The 26,042-nt window shown below is 47.5% G+C and overlaps 1 protein-coding gene across 1 annotated transcript in view; it reads right to left on the bottom strand.

Moving 5' to 3' along the window:
* Nucleotides 1–26,042, bottom strand: part of CHM (CHM Rab escort protein) — a 117,321-nt gene that overhangs the window by 65,640 nt on the left and 25,639 nt on the right. Inside the window, exons 5-8 of the mRNA XM_077286482.1 lie at nt 10,288–10,639; nt 6,887–7,003; nt 6,659–6,779; nt 2,715–2,937 (exon numbers count right to left, since the gene is read on the bottom strand). Of these exons, the coding sequence (XP_077142597.1) occupies nt 2,715–2,937; nt 6,659–6,779; nt 6,887–7,003; nt 10,288–10,639 (813 nt within the window). The remainder of the gene's footprint in view (nt 1–2,714; nt 2,938–6,658; nt 6,780–6,886; nt 7,004–10,287; nt 10,640–26,042) is intronic.

The raw sequence follows: 26,042 nt of genomic DNA on the forward strand, positions 1-26,042 counted from the left end.
GTGACTGCACCAGCAGAATAGTGAGTGCAGCTCTGGAGTATAATACAGGATGTAACTCAGGATCAATAATGTAATGTATGTACACAGTGACTGCACCAGCAGAATAGTGAGTGCAGCTCTGGGGTATAATACAGGATGTAACTCAGGATCAGTAATGTAATGTATGTACACAGTGACTGCACCAGCAGAATAGTGAGTGCAGCTCTGGAGTATAATACAGGATGTAACTCAGGGTCAGTAATGTAATGCATGTACACAGTGACTGCACCAGCAGAATAGTGAGTGCAGCTCTGGAGTATAATACAGGATGTAACTCAGGGTCAGTAATGTAATGCATGTACACAGTGACTGCACCAGCAGAATAGCGAGTGCAGCTCTGGGGTATAATACAGGACACAGTGACGCACAGCGTCATCTCAGCTGATATTACTATCTCTTATGCAGTTTCCTGGAATTCTACACTGACAGAAGTAATTTTGGACAGCAGCAGATTTGGGGTTGACCCCAGCTCAATGCTAAAAATCCTCAGGACATCACAGAAATACTCCAATGTTTTGGTCGTCCAGCTGAGGTTGGAGCAGGACGTCACCGCAAAAGAATTTTCACCCTGGGACACGATGTAGAGGCAGCGGCTCCAGCGTTCATCTCCACATTCATCTCTGACACTTCTCTTCCATCTATCAGCAGCTCACAGAGACTTTCCAATGACAGAGCAGCGGAGCAGAATTATTCCCCATCACACTTGAGCTGCTGTTCGCAGGGCACCTGCACGGTGTCATCTGCCCACTTGTACTCCAGAGGCTGGACAGACATCTGTCTGGGATGGTTTAGTGACACCTGCTTTGAGCAGGGGGTTGGAGCAGACGACCCAGGAGGTCCCTCCCAACTCTACCATTCTATGATACTCCAGTCACAGCCAAACCTGCACTCAGCATTCTGCTGCTTTTCTGTTGGCTCTCAGGTTGCAGCACTTCCATCTCCGCAGCCTCCTAATAATCTTACAGAGGATATTGTTCTAGGTTGTGGGAGCAGAGCACAGTGCATTATGGGATGACCGATACCACCTAAGGGAAGAATCTGTACTTTACACTAAATGTTCCCCCTTCATACCCCGGCAATTTTTTTATTTTTTGCACACTTGTTTTTTCCTCCCTTTATTCCAAGTGTCCTAACTATTGTATTTTGCTCACAAACCCGTACGAGGCTCGATTTGTGCAGGAGGAGTTGTAGTTTTGAATTAAACAAATCACTTCACCATATAATGTTCAGAAAAATAGGGAAAAAAAAACAAGTGGGTGAAAATGACGACAAAAACGCAATCTGCCCCGGTCTTGGGATTTCATGTGTTTTGGGTCATTGTGCAGTAAAAGTGATCTGGTCACAGGATTCTTCAGGTTGCTGCGATTACGGTGACACCAAAGTTATAAAGTTCTTTTCTTCTAGATTTCAGTGGGTAAAACAATTTGTATCTCTGCAAATAAAATATTTACTGTGTCACAATGTGATATTCCTAACATTTCTATTTTTTCTCGATGGAGCCGTGTGAACACTTGTGTTCTAAGCGCCGAGCTGTAGTTTTTATAATTTTAACTTGAGGATTTTATTGCTATTTTTTGCAGAGATGCAGCGATTGAGAGACAAACTATGTTTTCTCCTTACAACATTTACTGTGCAGATTAAATATTAATATTTATATAGATCGGACTTTTCAGGACACAGTGACACCGAAAATGATTTTCGTTAACTTCTATATTTCTAACTATGGAAAAGCGCGGCGATAAGAACAGTTTGTATCTTTTTTCACTTTATTTGATGGTCGCTCTAGAGATTCCAGCCTGTAATCGTCCGGTCACTTGTCCTATACATTGCAGCATATAGGAGAAACCGTCTCTTATGAAGCCGAGAGATGTGGACCCTGCAAACGCATTGTAGAAGGTGGGTGATAGGGACCAGAGTGGAAATCCCACCAGGACTACGCCGCTTATATGCCACCGTCAAGACTATGTGCACACGTTCAGGATTTTTTGAGTTTTTTTTCGCATTTTTTCGGACGTTTTCCGAGGAAAAAACACTTAAATAACGCATACATAAGCATCTTATTTTTAATGCATTCTGCAATTTTTGTGTACATGATGCGTTTTTTTTCCACGAAAAAAATGCATCGCGGTAAAAACGCAGCATGTTCATTAATTTTGCGCGTTATTGACGCTATTTAATGCAATGGGAAGCTCCGGAAAAAAACACACAAAAAACGCGAGAAAACCGCAAAAAAAAACGCATGAGGATTTCCTGCAGAAAAAGTCCGGTTTTGTTCAGGAAAATTCTGCAGAAAATCCTGATGTGTGCACATAGCCTTAGACTGATTGCAGCATTTAAGCGGCTCAACAGCAGCAATCGGAGCCAGCTCCATTTCCTGCTGCTACTAATGGAAGCCGGCTATGTAACACCCGCACACTGTCTGACATACATGAACAGTGGAGGAAGAATGGCATTAAAGGGGTCCTCACTTCTGCATTGATAGATGAGAGGCGAAGATAATGCTGTGCTGACAGATTGGATAAACATGTAACAAAGCCTCATATGTGAGAAGTATCACATCCATACATTTGTGAGGAGGCAGAGATGCAGATGACGTTTTCAGCAGCTCCGGTGAGGACATTGGTGCCGGGGTCCATTGCATACAATCAAGGGTAAGTGTCGTCTTTCGCACTCACCTGCAGAAACACTGAGGGATCTCTCCAAGACCGTACATGTGAAACAAGAAAGGAGTATTGCCGTAGCGGCCAAGGCAGCGCAGGAAATGTTGTGTCGCCTTCAGCCCATCTATGGTGCTGGTGGATTTAGACACCATCGCAATGGAGCAGAGGACAAAGTGCTGCAGACTGGGAGATAACCGCTTACACTGGAGAAACTCGGAAAAAGTGGACTCCTTGTGATCTGTGCAGGAAACAGGGACATTCACATTAAGTTCTCTACTCCGAACACACACAAAGCTGCATCAACAACATCAGCTGCACGACTACTCTAAAGCCTAGGACCAATAATACAGGCATCCGGCTAACATGTATACAGGTCCTTCTCAAAAAATTAGCATATAGTGTTAAATTTCATTATTTACCATAATGTAATGATTACAATTAAACTTTCATATATTATAGATTCATTATCCACCAACTGAAATTTGTCAGGTCTTTTATTGTTTTAATACTGATGATTTTGGCATACAACTCCTGAAAACCCAAAAAACCTGTCTCAATAAATTAGCATATTTCACCCGTCCAATCAAATAAAAGTGTTTTTTAATAACAAACAAAAAAACCATCAAATAATAATGTTCAGTTATGCACTCAATACTTGGTCGGGAATCCTTTGGCAGAAATGACTGCTTCAATGCGGCGTGGCATGGAGGCAATCAGCCTATGACACTGCTGAGATGTTATGGAGGCCCAGGATGCTTCAATAGCGGCCTTAAGCTCATCCAGAGTGTTGGGTCTTGCGTCTCTCAACTTTCTCTTCACAATATCCCACAGATTCTCTATGGGGTTCAGGTCAGGAGAGTTGGCAGGCCAATTGAGCACAGTAATACCATGGTCAGTAAACCATTTACCAGTGGTTTTGGCACTGTGAGCAGGTGCCAGGTCGTGCTGAAAAATGAAATCTTCATCTCCATAAAGCATTTCAGCCGATGGAAGCATGAAGTGCTCAAAAATCTCCTGATAGCTAGCTGCATTGACCCTGCCCTTGATGAAACACAGTGGACCAACACCAGCAGCTGACATGGCACCCCACACCATCACTGACTGTGGGTACTTGACACTGGACTTCAGGCATTTTGGCATTTCCTTCTCCCCAGTCTTCCTCCAGACTCTGGCACCTTGATTTCCGAATGACATGCAAAATTTGCTTTCATCAGAAAAAAGTACTTGGGACCACTTAGCAACAGTCCAGTGCTGCTTCTCTGTAGCCCAGGTCAGGCGCTTCTGCCGCTGTTTATGGTTCAAAAGTGGCTTTACCTGGGGAATGCGGCACCTGTAGCCCATTTCCTGCACACGCCTGTGCACGGTGGCTCTGGATGTTTCCACACCAGACTCAGTCCACTGCTTCCTCAGGTTCCCCAAGGTCTGGAATCGGTCCTTCTCCACAATCTTCCTCAGGGTCCGGTCACCTCTTCTCGTTGTACAGCGTTTTCTGCCACATTGTTTCCTTCCAACAGACTTACCATTGAGGTGCCTTGATACAGCACTCTGGGAACAGCCTATTTGTTGAGAAATTTCTTTCTGGGTCTTACCCTCTTGCTTGAGGGTGTCAATGATGGCCTTCTTGACATCTGTCAGGTCGCTAGTCTTAAGGCCCCGTCTCACATAGCGAGATCGCTAGCGAGATCGCTGCTGAGTCACAAGTTTTGTGACGCAACAGCGACCTCAGTAGCGATCTCGCTATGTGTGACACGTACCAGCGATCAGGCCCCTGCTGCGAGATCGCTGGTCGTGTCGGAATGGCCTGGACCTTTTTTTGGTCGTTGAGGTCCCGCTGACATCGCTGAATCGGTGTGTGTGACACCGATCCAGCGATGTCTTCACTGGTAACCAGGGTAAACATCGGGTTACTAAGCGCAGGGCCGCGCTTAGTAACCCGATGTTTACCCTGGTTACCAGCGTAAATGTAAAAAAAAACAAACAGTACATACTCACCATCTGATGTCCGTCAGGTCCCTTGGCGTCTGCTTCCTGCTCTGACTGAGCCGTCGTAAAGTGAGAGCGCAGCAGTGACGTCACCGCTGCGCTCTGCTCTCACTGTACGGCGGCTCAGTCAGAGCAGGAAGCAGACGCCAAGGGACCTGACGGGCAACAGATGGTGAGTATGTAGTGTTTGTTTTTTTTACATTTACGCTGGTAACCAGGGTAAACATCGGGTTACTAAGCGCGGCCCTGCGCTTAGTAACCCGATGTTTACCCTGGTTACCCGGGTGCTGCAGGGGGACTTCGGCATCGTTGAAGACAGTTTCAACTATGCCGAAGTCGTTCCCCTGATCGTTGGTCGCTGGAGAGAGCTGTCTGTATGACAGCTCCCCAGCGACCACACAGCGACGCTGCAGCGATCAGCATCGTTGTCTGTATCGCTGCAGCGTCGCTGTGTGAGACGGGGCCTTTACCCATGATGGGGGTTTTGAGTAATGAACCAGGCAGGGAGTTTTTAAAAGCCTCAGGTATCTTTTGCATGTGTTTAGAGTTAATTAGTTGATTCAGAAGATTAGGGTAATAGGTCGTTTAGAGAACCTTTTCTTGATATGCTAATTTATTGAGACAGGTTTTTTGGGTTATCAGGAGTTGTATGCCAAAATCATCAGTATTAAAACAATAAAAGACCTGACAAATTTCAGTTGGTGGATAATGAATCTATAATATATGAAAGTTTAATTGTAATCATTACATTATGGTAAATAATGAAATTTAACACTATATGCTAATTTTTTGAGAAGGACCTGTATACGATACAGGCAGAGCGATACCTGCCGAGAAAAGTGGCCGAGCAGAGAAAAAGGGTCCGAGCAGCAGAAAAAAAAAGGGTCCGAGCAGCAGAAAAAAAAAGGGGCCGAGCAGCAGAAAAAAAAAGGGGCCGAGCAGCAGAAAAAAAAAGGGGCCGAGCAGCAGAAAAAAAAGGGGCCGAGCAGCAGAAAAAAAAGGGGCCGAGCAGCAGAAAAAAAAGGGGCCGAGCAGCAGAAAAAAAAGGGGCCGAGCAGCAGAAAAAAAAGGGGCCGAGCAGCAGAAAAAAAAGGGGCCGAGCAGCAGAAAAAAAGAGGGACCGAGCAGCAGAAAAAAAAGGGGCCGAGCAACAGAAGAAAAAAGGGGCCGAGCAACAGAAAAAAAAGGGGCCGAGCAGCAGAAAAAAAAGGGGCCGAGCAGCAGAAAAAAAAGGGGCCGAGCAGAAAAAAAAAGGGGCAGAGCAGAAAAAAAGGGGCAGAGCAGAAAAAAAAAAGGGGCCGAGCAGAGAAAAGGGCAATGCATTCATCATACCAGGTCTGGCTGTCACTTGAGGGTAAGAAGTAAAGTCTTTTCCCACAAAAAGCTTCATGTCAAATAAATTGAAAAGATGAGTGAATTGATTCACAGACGCTGGTCCAACGGTCATATCAGAGGCTCGTGGCCACTGCCCAGAAGCCCCGCCTGGTACAGTAGCCCGTGGCCACAGCACAGAAGCCCTGCTGGTATAGTAGCCCGTAGCCACTGCACAGAAGCGCTGCTGGTACAGTAGCCCGTTGTCACTGCACAGAAGCCCCGCTTGGTACAGTAGCCCGTAGCCACTGCTCAGAAGCTCTGCTGGTATAGTAGCCCGTGGTCACTGTACAGAAGCGCTGCTGGTACAGTAGCCCGTGGTCACTGCACAGAAGTCCTGCTTAGTACAGTAGCCCGTTGTCACTGCACAGAAGCCCTGCCTGGTACAGAAGCCCGCGGGCACTGCACAGAAGCCCTGCCAGGTACAGAACTTCCACCTACCTGCCTGGATCCCAGGAACGCCATAGTTGCGGCGTGCCACACACAGGAATCTATGCCAGGACCAGGGGACTGTGAATTAATTCCCTGATCTCTAATCAATGGATAGGAAACAGACATTAGATCTTACAGCTAGTGATGAGAGAACGTTCCACATTGGACGGTACCTTGATATTCTTCTGGATGTTGCTCGTAATCTGCACAGAAAGTCAGGAATTTCATCAGTGTTCTCTTCTCGATCATAGACAGCTGTTTGCTGGAGAAGACGTCGGCGCGAGAACACGGCACCTACCGGGAGAGGGGACATCCCGCGTTACAATGGATCATTTCTATGAATTCTGACTTTCCTCATTCTTGCTCCATCAACCTGGCGACTACTACTGCCAATAACTAACCTGCTCTATCTTGTCGTGGTGGTAAGTGAGGATTCGGGTGACGTTCTTGAATTCTGTGTAGCGGCTGACGTTGGATTTTATCAGTAGATCGATTAACAGTCCACGAGAATATAGAAACTGCAGAGTAAAAAGAGTGACAGATGAGATGGGATCTGTACAGTGAGGAGGAACATGTCTGCAAGATATACAAAGTAATAAGGTAGAAACAGACTGACTTACCTCCCATACACGGACATATATAAGTACAAGAAATTTCAGCCATCTGGCAACTAACAGTTCAGAAATTCCAGTAGTTCTATTCCAGACTAGAATAGTCCAGGATTCCTGCGTTCAGGTGCTGTATTTATGAACCGTGTTTGGTTCTGGTGCTGTATTTATGCACTGTGTTTCGTTCTGGTGCTGTATTTGTCTTATGAGCTTGGCTTTGGTGCAGTATATATCATGTGTCTTTGGTTATGTTGTTATAAAATGCCGTAATGACCTTGGTTCTAAATGCATATTTTGAGAGTGAAACTGGGACTCTGTTCATGCTATGAGCCCAGCTTAGTGTTCTGTAAATGTTATGGTTATGCACAGTATTTATGTAGCATGCTTGTTACTGGTACTGTATTTATGTTATCAGCTTGCCTCAAGTACTGTATTCATGATTCTGCTGCTTTATGGATTTAATGAGCTTGGCTGAGGTACAGTACATTTGAGCTTAGTTCTGCTGTTTATTTTTACTAGCTTGGTGCTTGTACTGTATTTATGCATTGTGCTTGGTTCTGGGATTGTATATCAGGTTTTAACTTGCTTATAGTACAGTAATTATATGACGAGCTTGGTTCTAATGTTGTATTCTTGCTAAAAGTTTTATAAGTCTGTTACTGTGATTATTTTATATGCTTAGTACTCTAAATAGATTTGTTATGGATCTGTACTTATGTCATTAGCTTGCTTCTGACACTATGCAGTGTGCTTGGATTTGATACTGCATATATGTTATGAACATCTCATGTACTGTGCATGAACTTGGTACATTATATATGCTATGAACTTGGTTCTTAAACAATTTGAGTACCATGCTTGGATCTTGTGCTGTATCTCGGTCATGAGCTTGGTTCTGATGCTGTATCTCTGCCGTGAGCTTTGTTATGGTACTGTATCTGTTATGAGCTGGGTTCTGGTACTGTGTCTCTGTTATGAGCTTGGGAGGGAACTGGTATGCATACATATATTTAGTGGCAATTAATTTACATGCTCCCATGGTTGAGAGCACATAATTTAAGATCAACTGCGGTAAACTACAATATGATATATTTATATATCACATTAATATATGTATGTATGTGGAATATAGTAATTATATATAGCAGTAAAAATCGCGTTCTGTGTCACTATGTACCCCGGGCACAAGGCACCTGGATCTCTGTCATACAAGCAAGGAACCAGTTGTAAAAAGACACAAGAGTCATCTCCTGCCTCTGAGCCCTGACATTGCTGCTAAATGCGTCCAGAGTAAATGATTTTTCTGACTAATCCATCCTCAGGAACTCAATTATGTCTTTGATTTGCAGCAAGACAGAGAGACTGATCACTGTGATGAATCGCGGAGGCAGCGGATCCTCTCGCTCTGAAAAGAGACATTTCTTCTCGGTTCACATCTATATTTTGAGAAGAAAAGGGAGGCCGGGACCATTAATATTCATTCCCTCTGCAAGGTGCAATTATTAAAAGGTAAAAAAAAAAGGATTTATAGGAATATAAACCATGAGAGCTAATTAAGTGGATGGGATCAGTCAGTTGTGGCCAGCGGCAAGTAAAGAAATGTAAATATTAGATGTAATGAAGGAGGTAACTAGTCACCGGCGACATTCTCTGATCTGCCACATGCTGTCACCGTAATGGAAGAGGAGGGGCAGGGGATCAGCCCGGAAAACAGCGCTGTCCCTTTAAGTAGAACAACAAAATTCAACAAAAAGTTAATCATTTAAATCTTTCTGCAAATTACAAAATATGAAGTCTGCTTGTAGGAAAGCTGGATGACAACAGGAAAAGCAGATATTACCCCTACGAGGCACAAAAGTACAACTGTTCAGTCATACCCGAGGGGAGAAAAATGGCTGCAGAACTAAGCAAGCAGTGCCCCAAAAAACGGAACACCTCCGAAAGGCAAATCTAAGTTAAATATGAGTGCAGCTTTGGAGTATAATATAGGATGTAACTCAGGATCAGTAATGTAATGTATGTACACAGTGACTGCACCAGCAGAATAGTGAGTGCAGCTCTGGGGTATAATACAGGTGGTAACTCAGGATCAGTAATGTAATGTATGTACACAGTGACTGCACCAGCAGAATAGTGAATGCAGCTCTGGGGTATAATACAGGTGGTAACTCAGGATCAGTAATGTAATGTATGTACACAGTAACTGCACCAGCAGAATAGTGAATGCAGCTCTGGGGTATAATACAGGTGGTAACTCAGGATCAGTAATGTAATGTATGTACACAGTGACTGCACCAGCAGAATAGTGAGTGCAGCTCTGGGGTATAATGCAGGATGTAACTCAGGATCAGTAATGTAATGTATGTGCACAGTGACTGCACCAGCACAATAGTGAGTGCAGGTCTGGTGTATAATACAGGATGTAACTCTGGATCAGTAATGTAATGTATGTACACAGTGACTGCACCAGCAGAATAGTGAGTGCAGCTCTGGAGTATAATACAGGATGTAACTCAGGATCAGTAATGTAATGTATGTGCACAGTGACTGCACCAGCAGAATAGTGAGTGCAGCTCTGGGGTATAATACAGGATGTAACTCAAGATCAGTAATGTAATGTATGTACACAGTGACTGCACCAGCAGAATAATGAGTGCAGCTCTGGAGTATAATACAGGAGGTAACTCAGGATCAGTACAGTAATGTATGCACACAGTGACTGCACCAGCAGAATAGTGAGTGCAGCTCTGGGGTAGAATACAAGATGTAACCCAGGATAAGTGCAGGATCAGTAATGTAATGTATGTACACAATGATGTATACAATGTATAAATCAGAATTGCCACAGAATAGTTAAAAGGGGTTGTTCACCTTTTAGGACATTTTTTTATATCTAAATGGATTTATTTGGGGCTAAAAAATTATGTTTGAAATTGGGTATCATTAGAAATTTTGCACCGTTTGGCTTTTTCATTGCTTTTCTGCACATTCATCTATAAGGAGGTCTGTTGTTCTGTTGTCATGAATAGGCTTAGGGGAGCTCAGGACTTGTAAAATCATTACCAGCTCCCTGTCCGGACCATCACAACAGAATCACTGAAGGATATCATGTAGAATAGTTTATAGAACGACAATTACTACAGAATGTAATGTAACAACGTAAGTGAGCGCACAGATACTACCTATCAGCTCACCTTGGAGACCAGGTCGATATTGAATCTCCTTCCTTCTCGGACAATATCAGAGTAAGTGACATTTCTCTGGGGCTCAGTCTGATTCCCCGTTACGGGGCCTGGGGGTCCGTGGCCGGACTCCACCTCACTGACATCAACAGCGGCACGATCACCGTCCACAGACTCTTCTCTAGTAGCGGCGGCTGCGATCTCTGTCTGCGGCTCGTCCTGTGACTCTACTGTAACACCAGCAATATCGACATTCTGAGAGGAGGTGGCGGAGTGAGCGTCCAGTTCCTTGGACTCTGTGGTTAAAAGTTCAGGATTTACACGAAGCGACCCAACTTCCTGAACATTCTCCGAATCTTCATTTCTAGAGCAAAAAAAGCAGAAAAATTAAAACTTAATCTCAGTAATTTATATAGAGACCAGAATGTAAATCACCTCTTATTAGAAAATCGTATCTAATCAACAACACAGAAAAGAAAACTATTATCAATTTTCACCACCAAAACACATTGCACCTGCAGAATAGTGAGCACAGCTCTGCGTGTAGTCACTGTGTACATACATTACATTACTGATCCTGAGTTACATCCTGTATTAGGGTGAGTTTCCACGTTCAGGAAACGCTGCTTGTTTGACGCTGCGCAGCGCTGCAGCGTCAAACAAGCAGCGTCCAGATGTTCCTGCATAGTGGAGGGGATTTGATGAAATCCTGTCTCCACTATGCGTGGAAACCTGCACGCGGCGGCCCTGCGACTACGGACATGCTGCGCGTCTTTTCAGATCGCAGCATGTCCGTACACCTTGCGGGGACGCAGCGTCCCCGCAAGGCATATCACAGGGCGCTATGGGAGAGAGCGATCATCCCGGATGTGAAGAGTTAACACATCCGGCATGATCGCGTTCCATTAAGGGGGCGGGGCTTAGCGCCGAGCGGCTTCGCCGCTGCGGCGATACCACCGCCCATCCGTACCGTGGAGACGTACCCTTATACTCCAGAGCTGCACCAGCAGAATAGTGAGTGCAGCTCTGGAGTATAATACAGGATGTAACTCAGGATCAGTGATGTAACGTATGTACACAGTGACTGCACCAGCAGAATAGTGAGTGCAGCTCTGGGGTATAATACAGGATGTAACTCAAGATCAGTAATGTAATGTATGTACACAGTGACTGCACCAGCAGAATAGTGAGTTTAGCTCTGGGTTGGACACTCAGAGGCCAGGTAAATCTGACAGATAACCAGACTCTCCAGCTCTGTGTAGCTGTAATATGGAGGGATGTGTTTCACTGACAGTGAGGAGAGATATTGAAAATGATAAGAAGCTAAAACACAAAGTTGGTTGGGAAGTTGCAGACGTTTGTGGTCTTGCTGTGGCCCTCTCAGTGAAGTTGGCGGATTGTGACATAACGGCAGATAATGGAGTGGTCTCCGCTCTATAAACAATCTGTTTTAGGGTACTCTCACACTCTGCAACTTTCCAACGATCACGACCAGCGATACGACCTGGCCGTGATCGTTGGAAAGTCGTTGTGTGGTCGCTGGGGAGCTGTCACACAGACCGCTCTCCAGCGACCAACGATGCCGAAGGCCCCGGGTAACCAGGGTAAACATCGGGTTACTAAGCGCAGGGCCGCGCTTAGTAACCCGATGTTTACCCTGGTTACCATCGTAAAAGTAAAAAAAAAAAAAAACAGTACATACTCACATTCCGGTGCCCGTCAGGTCCCTTGCCGTATGCTTCCCGCTCTGACTGAGTGCCGCCGTAAAGTGAAAGCAGATCACAGCGGTGACGTCACCGCTGTGCTCTGCTCTTACATTCCGGCCGGCAGTCAGTCAGAGCGGGAAGCAGACTGCAAGGGACCTGAAGGACACCAGAATGTGAGTATGTACTGTTTGTTTTTTTTTACTTTTACGATGGTAACCAGGGTAAACATCGGGTTACTAAGCGCAGCCCTGCGCTTAGTAACCCGATGTTTACCCTGGTTACAAGCGAACGCATCGCTGGATCGCTGTCACACACACCGATCCAACGATGACAGCGGGAGATCCAGCGACGAAAGAAAGTTCCAAACGATCTGCTACGACGTACGATTCTCAGCAGGGTCCCTGATCGCTGCTGCGTGTCAGACACAGCGATATCGTATGGATATCGCTGGAACGTCACGGAACGTACCGTCGTAGCGACAAAAGTGCCACTGTGAGACAGTACCCTTAGTCTTTGCCTGATGAAGAGACCGGAGTAGTCTCGAAAGCTAGCAATTTGTTACCATCTTTTCAGTTAGCCATTAAAAGGTATCAACCACTGAGGACTCTCAATTCTAAATATCTTTCTACTGGCTAACACGGTACCAAGATATATTTCTTTCCTGTAAACAATCTGTTGTCAATCCTATGTTTACACATCACACAACAGGTAAGGGCAGAATCCGAGGACACTGTGCCGAGGGGGGGGGGGCCGCCGGGCTCAGCCACACGGAACATGCTGGAAACAACAAACTCAGGACACCCGAGTGTTAGCGGAGCAGCAGCACAGTGAGCGCCCCCCACCCTGTGCAAGACTCAGAGGAAATGTAGATGAGGAGGTTTTTTTTTTTTATTTAGGTTAACGCTGTCGGGTTAATGATGGCTCCTGCTTGATCTCAGGCTCTCCGCACATTTTGTGCTGAACACGCTCAGAGACGCCATAGCTCGGGTTTCCGCCTCGCTGGACAATCACTTTTCGTGTGTAATAACCGGTGATGTGCGACAGAAAAAAAAATAATAGAATCGACCTTATCAAGAGACGCGAGGATGGGGACGTCTGCACCGATTCTGCTCGATTACTGATTTTCATTATTAGGACACAGGGAAAAAAATCAAACACCTGTAGAAAGATGGGAGTGTAACCACACGGATAGATGCTGATAATCTAGATGTTCCCACTGGTGCCAGATTAGGGGGCTCGGCAGGACGGGCAGAGATGACGTCCCCGTCTTCAGACACCTGTCTGCCAAGACTTGTGATTGGCTGCAGCAAACAGGCCGTTATCAGCTGACATCAGGTTATAATCATCTGACCGCTGCAGACAATTTATATAACCCTTCCTATGATGTACTTCTGAATCCCATGTGCGGATCTCTAGTGGACAACGGGAGTCCTGTTACCGCCATCGTTATGCTCACAAGAAGGTGACCCCCATGATCAGTAACATTCCTATGTAACGCAGTACTGCGGTGTAACAAAGTAACAAAAACAAAGATGTAAAAAGATTACAGAAGTTCAAAAATAAAGTTAAAAAATAAATGCACACTTGGTATTGCTGAAGTCTGTAAAGATCATTTGATCAAAATTTAAAGTTACATAAATCATTCAGAAGAAAAAAAAAAGAATCGCCAGGAATAACGTTTATTTGGTCTCTCCACATCCCTATAAAAAACAAAACAAACAAAAAAAAAACATATGTACACTACAGTGTAAAGTTTGGTCACCCCTGTTCATGCAGTGGTTTATCTTGTACTTATTGCAGATTCAGACTGAGGGAAGAAAAATCAGGAAAGAAAATAGAAGTAAGGAGTAGAGAACCAGGAGTGACACAAAACAGAATATGTTACACCTTAGATTCCCTGTTACTCTGATGTCGGCTTTATGCCGCTCCTCGTCCTCTCCTCACCTGGAAAGGCTCCATGGACACATAACCTTGCTCAAAATTCATCTGTGGAGTCACCGGCACTCAGAGAATGTCTGACCACAAGGTGTGTTCTGCAGGGGCAGCTGTTGTGAATTCTATTTTTGGGCTCCCTCTAGTGGTCACAAGCGGTACTGTGTAGTGTTGTCTTTCTGCAGGTTGGCTGCATCAGCTGGTTCGTTATCCTTGGTTGGTTTCCTATTTAGCTCACCTGGAGACTCAGTTCCTTGCCTGCTATCAATGTATTCAGTGCTCTTCAGATTCCTTGTGTATACCTTGCTCCCAGTCTCTCCAAGACAAGCTAAGTTTTTGTTTGATCATTTTTTGATTACACTGGTCAACAGCATTTTTGGTGCCAAAGATATTTCATCGAATTTAGGGTATTTTTGGGGTGCTGATTCTGAATATGTCATCAGTTTTGCCAGATTGGCTCAAGTTTTTGAGATTTTTGGTATCTTATTTATAGCACTTGTTGGTAATTGCGACGCATCATCTCATTAATTTCTTTGGATTAGTACTTGAACTGAGCAGTTCTCAATATAGTTTTGTGTTAATTAGTGTTCTAAAAGTTTGTTCATAGCTTGATTTTTGCACTAACTTTATGTTGTTGTCTGTTTTCCAGTGAAAAGCATGAACTCATCAAGAAGAAGTTGTCTTAACGATCCAGACTCATTCTGTTACATTTGTGGTGAATACACACTGCCAAAACATAGAAGAAACATAACAGACTTCGTAAAAAAAGTGTATTTTGCCTATTTTGGGGTTATGCTTGGGGACCAAGACAAGTTTTGGGCACCACACATAGTGTGCAAAGCATGTATCGAATTATTACGAAAATGGAGCAAAGGACAAAGAAAAAGCTTCAAATTTGGTGTTCCAATGGTGTGGAGAGAGCCAAAAAATCATCATGATGACTGTTATTTATGGTAAACACAGGTACAGGCACATCTTCACAATGAGGGACAGGCCTTCTTGCAGATTCCATGTTACTCCCATTTTCGTTTCTTATGCTTATTGAATCCTTGCACTGCACAGAAATAACAGTCATCATGATGATTTTTTGGCTCTCTCCACACCATTGGAACACCAAATTTGAAGCTTTTTCTTTGTCCTTTGCTCCATTTTCGTAATAATTCGATACATGCTTTGCACACTATGTGTGGTGCCCAAAACTTGTCTTGGTCCCCAAGCATAACCCCAAAATAGGCAAAATACACTTTTTTTACGAAGTCTGTTATGTTTCTTCTATGTTTTGGCAGTGTGTATTCACCACAAATGTAACAGAATGAGTCTGGATCGTTAAGACAACTTCTTCTTGATGAGTTCATGCTTTTCACTGGAAAACAGACAACAACATAAAGTTAGTGCAAAAATCAAGCTATGAACAAACTTTTAGAACACTAATTAACACAAAACTATATTGAGAACTGCTCAGTTCAAGTACTAATCCAAAGAAATTAATGAGATGATGCGTCGCATTTACCAACAAGTGCTATAAATAAGATACCAAAAATCTCAAAAACTTGAGCCAATCTGGCAAAACTGATAGCATATTCAGAATCAGCACCCCAAAAATACCCCAAATTCATTAAAATATTTTGGACACCAGAAAAAAAATTATTTTTTGTTGACCTGTGTTATCAGTGTTCATTATGTTTTTAGTCCAGCTCGCTAAAATGTGATTTCCTCGCTTGCTGGTTGCTCTAGGGGACTGAGTTTCTCCCCCCACACCGTTAGTTGGTGTGGGGGTTCTTGAAATCTCAGAGTGGATATTTTGTAAGGGTTTTTTTTACTGACCGCATAGATTCCCTTTTCTATTTTCTGCTATCTAGTATTAGTGGGCCTCATTTGCTGAATCTGCTTTCACCCCTGTGTATGTGCCTTCCTCTTACCTCACCGTTATTATCTGTTGGGGGCTTCTATATCTTTGGGGATTATTTCTCTGGAGGCAAGAGAGGTCTTTTCTTTCTCTCTAGGGGTAGTTAGTTCCTTAGGCTGGCTCAAGACGTCTAGGATTTTTAGGCACGTTCACCGGCTACTTCTAGTGTGTTTGGATAGGTTCAGATTTGCGGTCAGTCCAGTTTGCCACCTCCCTAGAGCTTGTCCTATGTTTGTTACTTAGCTGGAGTAATTTGTGATCCTCAACCACTAAGGATCATAACAGTATAGCAGGCCAAAAAGTGTTTAATGCATCGCAGAAGTGGGATAAAAAGAAGACCTGAGTACTTTTTTTTTTTTTTTCCCTCCCGCTTTTCCTTTGCTGCAGTCTGTTTAGCTTCTTTCATCCCCTTGAACTCTGGGTGGTTTTGAGCTCAGCTGCAGACATGAATGTTCAGACTCTGACTTCTAGTGTGGATCATCTTACTGCACGGGTGCAAAGTATTCAGGATTTTGTTATTCATAGCCCTATGTCAGAACCAAAGATACCCATTCCTGAGTTGTTTTCTGGAGATAGATCTAGGTTTCTAAATTTTAAGAATAATTGTAAGCTATTTCTATCTCTGAGACCTCGTTCCTCTGGTGATTCCGCTCAGCAAGTTAAAATTGTTATCTCCTTGTTGCGCGGCGACCCTCAAGATTGGGCTTTCTCTCTGGCGCCAGGAGATCCTGCATTGCTTAATGTGGATGCATTTTTTCTGGCTCTTGGACTGCTTTATGAGGAGCCTAATCTTGAGAATCAGGCAGAAAAAGCGTTGCTGGCTATCTCTCAGGGTCAGGATGAAGCAGAGGTGTATTGTCAAAAATTTCGGAAATGGTCGGTGCTTACTCAATGGAATGAGTGTGCCCTGGCTGCAAATTTCAGAGAAGGTCTTTCTGAGGCCGTTAAGAATGTTATGGTGGGGTTTCCCACCCCTGCAAGTCTGAGTGATTCTATGGCTTTAGCCATTCAGGTTGATCGGCGTTTGCGGGAGCGCAAATCTGCTCATCCTTTGGCGGTGTTTTCCGAACAGAGACCTGAGTCTATGCAGTGTGACCGAACTCTGACCAGAATTGAGCGACAAAGTCATAGACGTCAAAATGGGTTGTGCTTTTACTGTGGTTATTCTACTCATGTTATCTCAGCATGCTCTAAACGCTTAAAAAAAAAATCTAAACCTGTCACCATTGGTACTATACAGCCTAAATTTATTTTGTCTGTTACTTTGATTTGTTCTTTGTCGTCCTACCCGGTTATGGCTTTTGTGGATTCGGGTGCTGCCCTGAATCTGATGGATTTGTCGTTTGCCAGGCGCTGTGGTTTTGTCCTGGAGCCTTTGGAATTTCCTATTCCTCTGAGGGGAATTGATGCTACGCCATTGGCTGAGAATAAGCCTCAGTATTGGATGCAAATGACCATGTGCATGACTCCCGTACATCAGGAGGTGATTCGCTTTCTTGTTCTGCATAATTTGCATGATGTTGTCGTTTTGGGTCTGCCATGGCTGCAAGCTCATAATCCAGTTTTAGATTGGAAAGCTATGTCTGTGTCAAGTTGGGGTTGTCAGGGAATTCATGGCGATACTCCGTTGGTGTCTATTGCTTCTTCCACTCCTTCTGAGGTCCCTGAGTTTTTGTCTGACTACCAGGATGTATTTGATGAGCCCAGGTCCTGTGCCTTGCCTCCTCATAGGGATTGTGACTGTGCTATAAATTTAATTCCTGGTAGTAAATTCCCTAAGGGACGACTTTTTAATTTATCTATACCAGAGCATGCCGCGATGCGGAGTTATATAAAGGAGTCTCTGGAGAAGGGACATATTTGCCCATCCTCTTCCCCTCTTGGTGCAGGTTTTTTTTTTGTGGACAAGAAGGACGGTTCTTTGAGACCTTGTATAGATTATCGTCTTCTGAATAAAATCACAGTCAAATTTCAGTATCCTTTGCCACTACTGTCTGATTTGTTTGCTCGGATTAAGGGTGCCAATTGGTTCACCAAGATAGATCTCCGTGGTGCGTATAACCTTGTGCGCATTAAGCAGGGAGATGAATGGAAAACAGCATTTAATACGCCCGAAGGCCATTTTGAGTACTTAGTGATGCCTTTTGGACTCTCTAATGCTCCTTCTGTGTTTCAGTCCTTCATGCATGACATCTTCCGAGAATATCTGGATAAATTTATGATTGTTTATCTGGATGACATTTTGGTCTTTTCTGATGATTGGGAGTCCCATGTGAAGCAGGTCAGGATGGTGTTTCAGGTCCTGCGTGCTAATGCTTTATTTGTGAAGGGCTCAAAATGCCTCTTCGGAGTACAGAAGGTCTCCTTTTTGGGTTTTATTTTTTCTCCTTCTACTGTGGAGATGGACCCAGTCAAGGTCCAGGCTATTCATGACTGGACTCAGCCCACGTCTGTTAAGAGTCTTCAGAAGTTCTTGGGTTTTGCTAATTTTTACCGTCGTTTCATCGCTAATTTTTCTAGCGTGGTTAAACTTTTGACGGATTTGACCAAGAAGGGTTCTGATGTGACTAATTGGTCTCCTGCGGCCGTGGAGGCCTTTCGGGAGCTGAAGCACCGGTTTTCTTCAGCTCCAGTCTTATGTCAGCCAGATGTCTCTCTCCCCTTCCAGGTCGAGGTTGATGCTTCAGAGATTGGAGCAGGGGCTGTTTTGTCGCAGAGAAGCTCTGATGGCTCTGTGATGAAGCCATGTGCTTTCTTTTCAAGAAAGTTTTCGCCTGCCGAGCGGAATTATGATGTTGGTAATCGGGAGTTGTTGGCTACGAAGTGGGCATTTGAGGAGTGGCGACATTGGCTCGAAGGAGCTAAACATCGTGTGGTGGTCTTGACTGATCACAAAAATCTGATTTACCTTGAATCTGCCAAGCGCCTGAATCCTAGACAGGCTCGTTGGTCGTTGTTTTTCTCCCGTTTCAACTTCGTGGTCTCATACCTGCCTGGTTCGAAGAACGTGAAAGCTGATGCACTTTCTAGGAGTTTTGTGCCTGACTCTCCGGGAGTTTCTGAGCCGGCTGGTATTCTCAGAGAGGGAGTGATTTTGTCTGCCATTTCCCCAGATTTGCGACGAGTGCTGCAGAAATTTCAGGCGGATAGACCTGACCGTTGTCCACCAGAGAGACTGTTTGTCCCGGATAGATGGACCAGCAGAGTTATTTCCGAGGTTCATTCTTCGGTGTTGGCGGGTCATCCTGGGATTTTTGGTACCAGAGATTTGGTGGCTAGGTCCTTCTGGTGGCCTTCCTTGTCGCGGGATGTGCGTTCCTTTGTGCAGTCTTGTGGGATTTCTGCTCGGGCTAAGCCTTGCTGTTCTCGTGCCAGCGGTTTGCTTTTGCCTTTGCCTGTTCCGAAAAGGCCTTGGACGCACATTTCCATGGATTTTATTTCGGATCTTCCAGTCTCTCAGAAAATGTCTGTCATCTGGGTGGTGTGTGATCGTTTTTCCAAGATGGTCCATTTGGTGCCCTTGCCTAAGTTGCCTTCTTCCTCCGATTTGGTTCCTCTATTTTTTCAGAATGTGGTTCGCTTGCACGGCATTCCTGAGAATATTGTGTCTGATAGAGGATCCCAGTTTGTGTCCAGGTTTTGGCGGACTTTTTGTGCTAAGATGGGCATTGATTTGTCTTTTTCGTCGGCCTTCCATCCTCAGACTAATGGCCAAACCGAGCAAACTAATCAGACGTTGGAAACTTATTTGAGATGTTTTGTTTCTGCTGATCAGGATGATTGGGTGACTTTTTTGCCATTGGCCGAGTTTGTCCTTAATAATCGGGCTAGTTCTGCTACTTTGGTTTCGCCTTTTTTCTGCAATTCTGGTTTCCATCCTCGTTTTTCCTCGGGTCAGGTTGAGCCTTCTGACTGTCCTGGGGTGGATTCTGTGGTGGATAGGTTGCAGCAGATTTGGAACCATGTGGTGGACAATTTGAGGTTGTCACAGGAGAAGGCTCAGCGCTTTGTCAACCGCCGCCGCGGTGTGGGTCCCCGACTTCGTGTTGGGGATTTGGTGTGGCTGTCTTCTCGGTATGTTCCTATGAAGGTCTCCTCTCCTAAATTCAAGCCTCGCTTCATCGGTCCTTATAAGATCTTGGAAATCCTTAACCCGGTGTCTTTTCGTTTGGATCTCCCAGCATCGTTTGCCATTCATAATGTGTTCCATAGGTCTTTGTTGCGGAGGTATGTGGTACCTGTGGTTCCTTCTGTTGAGCCTCCTGCTCCGGTGCTGGTCGAGGGCGAATTGGAGTACGTGGTGGAGAAGATTTTGGATTCTCGTATCTCTAGACGGAGGCTTCAGTATTTGGTTAAGTGGAAGGGCTATGGTCAGGAGGATAATTCCTGGGTTGTCGCCTCTGATGTTCATGCGGCCGATTTGGTTCGTGCCTTCCACGCGGCTCATCCTGATCGCCCTGGGGGTCTTGATGAGGGTTCGGTGACCCCTCCTCAAGGGGGGGTACTGTTGTGAATTCTATTTTTGGGCTCCCTCTAGTGGTCACAAGCGGTACTGTGTAGTGTTGTCTTTCTGCAGGTTGGCTGCATCAGCTGGTTCGTTATCCTTGGTTGGTTTCCTATTTAGCTCACCTGGAGACTCAGTTCCTTGCCTGCTATCAATGTATTCAGTGCTCTTCAGATTCCTTGTGTCTACCTTGCTCCCAGTCTCTCCAAGACAAGCTAAGTTTTTGTTTGATCATTTTTTGATTATCAGTGTTCATTATGTTTTTAGTCCAGCTCGCTAAAATGTGATTTCCTCGCTTGCTGGTTGCTCTAGGGGACTGAGTTTCTCCCCCCACACCGTTAGTTGGTGTGGGGGTTCTTGAAATCTCAGAGTGGATATTTTGTAAGGGTTTTTTTTACTGACCGCATAGATTCCCTTTTCTATTTTCTGCTATCTAGTATTAGTGGGCCTCATTTGCTGAATCTGCTTTCACCCCTGTGTATGTGCCTTCCTCTTACCTCACCGTTATTATCTGTTGGGGGCTTCTATATCTTTGGGGATTATTTCTCTGGAGGCAAGAGAGGTCTTTTCTTTCTCTCTAGGGGTAGTTAGTTCCTTAGGCTGGCTCGAGACGTCTAGGATTTTTAGGCACGTTCACCGGCTACTTCTAGTGTGTTTGGATAGGTTCAGATTTGCGGTCAGTCCAGTTTGCCACCTCCCTAGAGCTTGTCCTATGTTTGTTACTTAGCTGGAGTAATTTGTGATCCTCAACCACTAAGGATCATAACAGGCAGTGTTGGTGCACAGATCTATACAGCACGGAGCCTATTCCACAGCTATTCTAAGCCAGAATATGGCAATAAACACTAAGAAAAGCCACAGTCCACCATTACTGTAAGACATGAAGGAGAGTCTGCAAATGTGCTAGAACCTCGAATGTATCCTCAAGTGCAGTCATGAAAACTATCAATGTGATGAAACCGACTCTCATATGGATTGGCCAATGAAAGGAAGACCAAGAAGGATCTTTGCTGCAGAGGATAAGTTCAGAGTTTCCAGCCTCAGAAACCACAAATTCACAGCACCTCAGATAACGGCCCCCATAAAATGATGCACAGACATCAAGTAGCAGACATCTTAACATCAACAATCCAGAGGAGACTGCGAGCAGCGTTTAAGGTGGAATTGCTGCAAAGAAGTCACTAATGAGGAATGCAGACAAGTGTAAAAGGCTTCAATGGGCCGAGACTCACAAGGACTGGACATCAGATCATAGCAAATCTGTACTGTGGTCGGATGAGTCAGAACTATGAGATTTGTAGTACCATCCACCACATCTTTGTGAGATGCAGAGGAGGTGAGCGGATGGTCTCTTCATGTTTGGTGCCCACTGTGAAGCATGGAGGGGAGGAGTGATGTTGGTGTGGGGGCAGCATGGAGGGGAGGAGTGACGGTGGTATGGGGGAAGCACGGAGTAGTGATGTTGGTGTGGGGGAAGCATGGAGGAGGAGTGATGGTGGTGTGGGGGGAAGCATGGAGGAGGAGTGATGGTGGTGCGGGGCGAAGTATGGAGGAGAGGAGTGATGGTGGTGTGGGGGAAGCATGGAGTAGTGATGGTGGTGTGGGGGAAGCATGGAGGGGGAGTGATGGTGGTGTGGGGGAAGCATGGAGGGGAAGAGTGATGGTGGTGTGGGGGAAGCATGAAGGAGGAGTGACGGTGGTGTGGGGGAAGCATGGAGGAGTGACGGTGGTGTGGGGGAAACATGAAGGGGAGGAGTGACTGTGGTGTGGGGGAAGCATGGAGGAGGAGTGAAGGTGGTTTGGGGGAAGCATGGAGGGGAGGAGTGACGGTGGTGTGGGGGAAGCATGGAGGGGAGGAGTGACGGTGGTGTGGGGGAAGAATGGAGGGGAGGAGTGATGGGGGCGTGGGGGAAGCATGGAGGGGAGAAGTGACGGTGGTGTGGGGGAAGCATGAAGGAGGAGTGATGGTGGTGTGGGGGAAGCATGGAGGAGTGACGGTGGTGTGGGGGAAGCATGAAGGGGAGGAGTGACTGTGGTGTGGGGGAAGCATGGAGGGGAGGAGTGAAGGTGGTGTGGGGGAAGCATGGAGGAGGAGTGATGGTGGTGTGGGGGAAGCATGGAGGGGAAGAGTGATGGTGGTGTGGGGGAAGCATGAAGGAGGAGTGACGGTGGTGTGGGGGAAGCATGGAGGAGGAGTGACGGTGGTGTGGGGGAAGCATGGAGGAGGAGTGACGGTGGTGTGGGGGAAGCATGAAGGGGAGGAGTGACTGTGATGTGGGGGAAGCATGGAGGAGGAGTGACGGTGGTGTGGGGGAAGCATGGAGGGGAGGAGTGACGGTGGTGTGGGGGAAGCATGAAGGGGAGGAGTAACGGTGGTGCGGGGGAAGCATGGAGGAGGAAGGAAGGTATTGTGGGGGAAGCATGGAGGGGAGAAGTGCTGGTGGTGTGGGGGAAGTATGGAGGAGTGATGGTGGTGTGGGGGAAGCATGGAGGGGGAGTGATGGTGGTGTGGGGGAAGCATGGAGGGGAAGAGTGATGGTGGTGTGGGGGAAGCATGAAGGAGGAGTGACGGTGGTGTGGGGGAAGCATGAAGGAGGAGTGACGGTGGTGTGGGGGAAGCATGAAGGGGAGGAGTGACTGTGGTGTGGGGGAAGCATGGAGGAGGAGTGAAGGTGGTTTGGGGGAAGCATGGAGGGGAGGAGTGACGGTGGTGTGGGGGAAGCATGGAGGGGAGGAGTGACGGTGGTGTGGGGGAAGAATGGAGGGGAGGAGTGATGGGGGCGTGGGGGAAGCATGGAGGGGAGAAGTGACGGTGGTGTGGGGGAAGCATGAAGGAGGAGTGATGGTGGTGTGGGGGAAGCATGGAGGAGTGACGGTGGTGTGGGGGAAGCATGAAGGGGAGGAGTGACTGTGGTGTGGGGGAAGCATGGAGGGGAGGAGTGAAGGTGGTGTGGGGGAAGCATGGAGGAGGAGTGATGGTGGTGTGGGGGAAGCATGGAGGGGAAGAGTGATGGTGGTGTGGGGGAAGCATGAAGGAGGAGTGACGGTGGTGTGGGGGAAGCATGGAGGAGGAGTGACGGTGGTGTGGGGGAAGCATGGAGGAGGAGTGACGGTGGTGTGGGGGAAGCATGAAGGGGAGGAGTGACTGTGGTGTGGGGGAAGCATGGAGGAGGAGTGACGGTGGTGTGGGGGAAGCATGGAGGGGAGGAGTGACGGTGGTGTGGGGGAAGCATGAAGGGGAGGAGTAACGGTGGTGCGGGGGAAGCATGGAGGAGGAAGTAAGGTATTGTGGGGGAAGCATGGAGGGGAGAAGTGCTGGTGGTGTGGGGGAAGTATGGAGGAGTGATGGTGGTGTGGGGGAAGCATGGAGGGGGAGTGATGGTGGTGTGGGGGAAGCATGGAGGGGAAGAGTGATGGTGGTGTGGGGGAAGCATGAAGGAGGAGTGACGGTGGTGTGGGGGAAGCATGAAGGAGGAGTGACGGTGGTGTGGGGGAAGCATGAAGGGGAGGAGTGACTGTGGTGTGGGGGAAGCATGGAGGAGGAGTGAAGGTGGTTTGGGGGAAGCATGGAGGGGAGGAGTGACGGTGGTGTGGGGGAAGCATGGAGGGGAGGAGTGACGGTGGTGTGGGGGAAGAATGGAGGGGAGGAGTGATGGGGGCGTGGGGGAAGCATGGAGGGGAGAAGTGACGGTGGTGTGGGGGAAGCATGAAGGAGGAGTGATGGTGGTGTGGGGGAAGCATGGAGGAGTGACGGTGGTGTGGGGGAAGCATGAAGGGGAGGAGTGACTGTGGTGTGGGGGAAGCATGGAGGGGAGGAGTGAAGGTGGTGTGGGGGAAGCATGGAGGAGTGATGGTGGTGTGGGGGAAGCATGGAGGGGAGGAGTGACGGTGGTGTGGGGGAAGCATGAAGGGGAGGAGTAACGGTGGTGCGGGGGAAGCATGGAGGAGGAAGGAAGGTATTGTGGGGGAAGCATGGAGGGGAGAAGTGCTGGTGGTGTGGGGGAAGTATGGAGGAGTAACGGTGGTGTGGGGGAAGCATGGAGGGGAGGAGTGATGGTGGTGTGGGGGAAGCATGGAGGAGGAGTGACGGTGGTGTGGGGGAAGCATGGAGGGGAGGGGTGATGGTGGTGTGGGGGAAGCATGGAGGGGAGGAGTGACGGTGGTGTGGGGGAAGAATAGAGGGGAGGATTGATGGTGGTGTGGGGAAGCATGAAGGGGAGGAGTGATGGTGGTGCGGGGGAAGCATGGAAGGGAGAAGTGACGGTGGTGTGGGGGAAGCATGGAGGGGAGGAGTGATGGTGGTGTGGGGGAAGCATGTAGGGGAGGAGTGACGGTGGTGTGGGGGAAGCATGGAGGGGAGGAGTGACGGTAATGTGGGGGGAAGCATGAAGGGGAGGAGTGACGGTAATGTGGGGGGAAGCATGGAGGGGAGGAGTGATGGTGGTGTGGGGGAAGCATGGAGGAGTGACGGTGGTGTGGGGGAAGCATGGCGGAGCGACGGTGGTGTGGGGGAAGCATGGAGGGGAGGAATGATGGTGGTCTGGGGGAAGCATGGAGGAGTGACGGTGGTGTGGGGGAAGCATGGAGAGGAGGAGTGACGGTGGTCTGGGGAAGCATGGAGGAGTGACTGGTGTGGGGGAAGCATGGAGGGGAGGAGTGACGGTGGTCTGGGGGAAGCATGGAGGAGTGACGGTGGTGTGGGGGAAGCATGGAGGGGAGGAGTGATGGTGGTGTGGGGGAAGCATAGAGGGGAGGAGTGATGGTGGTTTGGGGGAAGCATGGAGGAGTGTCGGTGGTCTGGGGGAAGCATGGAGGGGAGGAGTGACGGTGGTCTGGGGAAAGCATGGAGGAGTGACGGTGGTGTGGGGGAAGCATGGAGGGGAGGAGTGATGCTGATGTGGGGGGAAGCATGGAGGAGTGACGGTGGTCTGGGGGAAGCATGGAGGGGAGGAGTGACGGTGGTCTGGGGGGAAGCATGGAGGAGTGATGGTGGTGTGGGGGAAGCATGGAGGGGGAGCAGTGACGGTGATGTGGGGGAAGCATTAAGGGGGAGCAGTGACGGTGATGTGGGGGAAGCATTAAGGGGAGGAGTGACGGTGGTGTGGGGGAAGCATGGAGGGGAGGAGTGACGGTGGTGTGGGGGAAGCAGGAAGGAGAGGAGTGATGGTGGTGTGGGGGAAGCAGGAAGGGGAGGAGTGATGGTGGTGTGGGGGAAGCATGGAGGGGAGGAGTGACGGTGGTGTGGGGGAAGCATGGAGGGGAGGAGTGACGTGGTCTGGGGGAAGCATGGAGGAGTGACGGTGGTGTGGGGGAAGCATGGAGGGGAGGAGTGACGGTGGTGTGGAGGAAGCATGGAGGGGAGGAGTGATGGTGGTGTGGGGGAAGCATGGAGGGGAGGAGTGACGGTGGTCTGGGGGAAGCATGGAGGGGAGGAGTGACGGTGGTCTGGGGAAAGCATGGAGGAGTGACGGTGGTGTGGGGGAAGCATGGAGGGGAGGAGTGATGCTGATGTGGGGGGAAGCATGGAGGAGTGACGGTGGTCTGGGGGAAGCATGGAGGGGAGGAGTGACGGTGGTCTGGGGGGAAGCATGGAGGAGTGACGGTGGTCTGGGGGAAGCATGGAGGGGAGGAGTGACGGTGGTTTGGGGGAAGCATGGAGGAGTGACGGTGGTTGATGGAAGAATGGAGGGGAGGAGTGACGGTGGTCTGGGGGAAGCAT

This window comes from Ranitomeya variabilis, chromosome 2 (assembly GCF_051348905.1).
Source record: "Ranitomeya variabilis isolate aRanVar5 chromosome 2, aRanVar5.hap1, whole genome shotgun sequence".
Classification (NCBI taxonomy): domain Eukaryota; kingdom Metazoa; phylum Chordata; class Amphibia; order Anura; family Dendrobatidae; genus Ranitomeya; species Ranitomeya variabilis.